General features: G+C 58.8%; 1 protein-coding gene across 1 annotated transcript in view; it reads left to right on the top strand.

The window, feature by feature from the left end:
* Positions 1 to 610: 610 nt before the first annotated feature.
* The window catches only part of LOC104389045 (mitochondrial uncoupling protein 3-like), a 3,482-nt gene continuing 3,134 nt past the window's right edge, over positions 611 to 958 (top strand). Inside the window, exon 1 of the mRNA XM_009997987.1 lies at positions 611 to 738. Coding sequence (XP_009996289.1) covers positions 611 to 738 — 128 coding nt within the window. The remainder of the gene's footprint in view (positions 739 to 958) is intronic.

Raw genomic sequence — 958 nt, 5'->3', positions numbered from 1 at the left:
CCCCATCCCTGGCAGTGTTGAAGGGCAGGTTGGATGGGGCTTGGAGCAGCCTGGGCTGCTGGGAGGTGTCCCTGCCCATGCAGGGGGGTTGGAACTGGATGAGCTTTAAGGTCCATTCCAACCCAAACCTGATTCTTGATAGGATTCTGTTCACAGCCACACTCGAAAGGGCCTTGAGCACAGGAGGGATTTTACCTCCAAGCCTCCTGCATGGCCCCTGCCCTTGGGGTGCTCCACGTGAGCTCGGATGACACGTTACACCACGGGCAGGAAATCCTGCTGGAAAGTTTGGCAACTGCCTGGGATGAATTACAGCTGCCTGGTCCCTGCCAGGGGTCAGAGGTGCCCCACGTGGGGCACCCTCGGGGCTGCGCTGCCTCAACTGTTGGTGGCAAAAGCCTCGGGTGTCTTGGTCTCTTCCTTCCCAAGCACATTTGGGTTAAATAACCAAAATCACTTCTCTATCCCTGAGGTCCCAGTGGTCACCAAAGAGGCAGGACCACATGGTTGGGTGCTGCAGGACCCCTTCCCACCCCCAGCCATGCCATGTGGGGAGGGGGCAGGGGGCTGGATCAGCCACCCCGTCATGACTCCGCTCTGATCAGCTCAAATGGCACCAGGGGAACAGGGTTTCACTGTCACCCGATCCTGGTGGACACTGGAATGTCCTCCCGGGTGTTATTTAAGGAGGGGCCAAGGAGGAGCTCTCAGGGCTGATGGCTCCAAGGAGAAGGGTCTAAAGAAGGAGGCAGGACACGGTGCCCAGGTCCCTACGGTGAGGACACGGTCATCGTGGGTGGGACTCTTCACCGAGCCCCCCCTGCTGTGGTGGGACGGGGTGGGTGGGAGCAGCAAATCCCACAGCAGCCCCGGGCTGAGTGAGGAAAGCCCTGTGCCTCAGTTTCCCCAGCAATGGAAGATTTTGGTGTTTCAGGATTTGGCTGCTTTTTTTTTTTGG

Source organism: Chaetura pelagica, unplaced genomic scaffold (genome assembly GCF_000747805.2).
Source record: "Chaetura pelagica isolate M959 unplaced genomic scaffold, ChaPel_1.0 scaffold555, whole genome shotgun sequence".
NCBI classification, from domain to species: domain Eukaryota; kingdom Metazoa; phylum Chordata; class Aves; order Apodiformes; family Apodidae; genus Chaetura; species Chaetura pelagica.
This window is presented reverse-complemented; position numbering and strand designations above follow the sequence as displayed.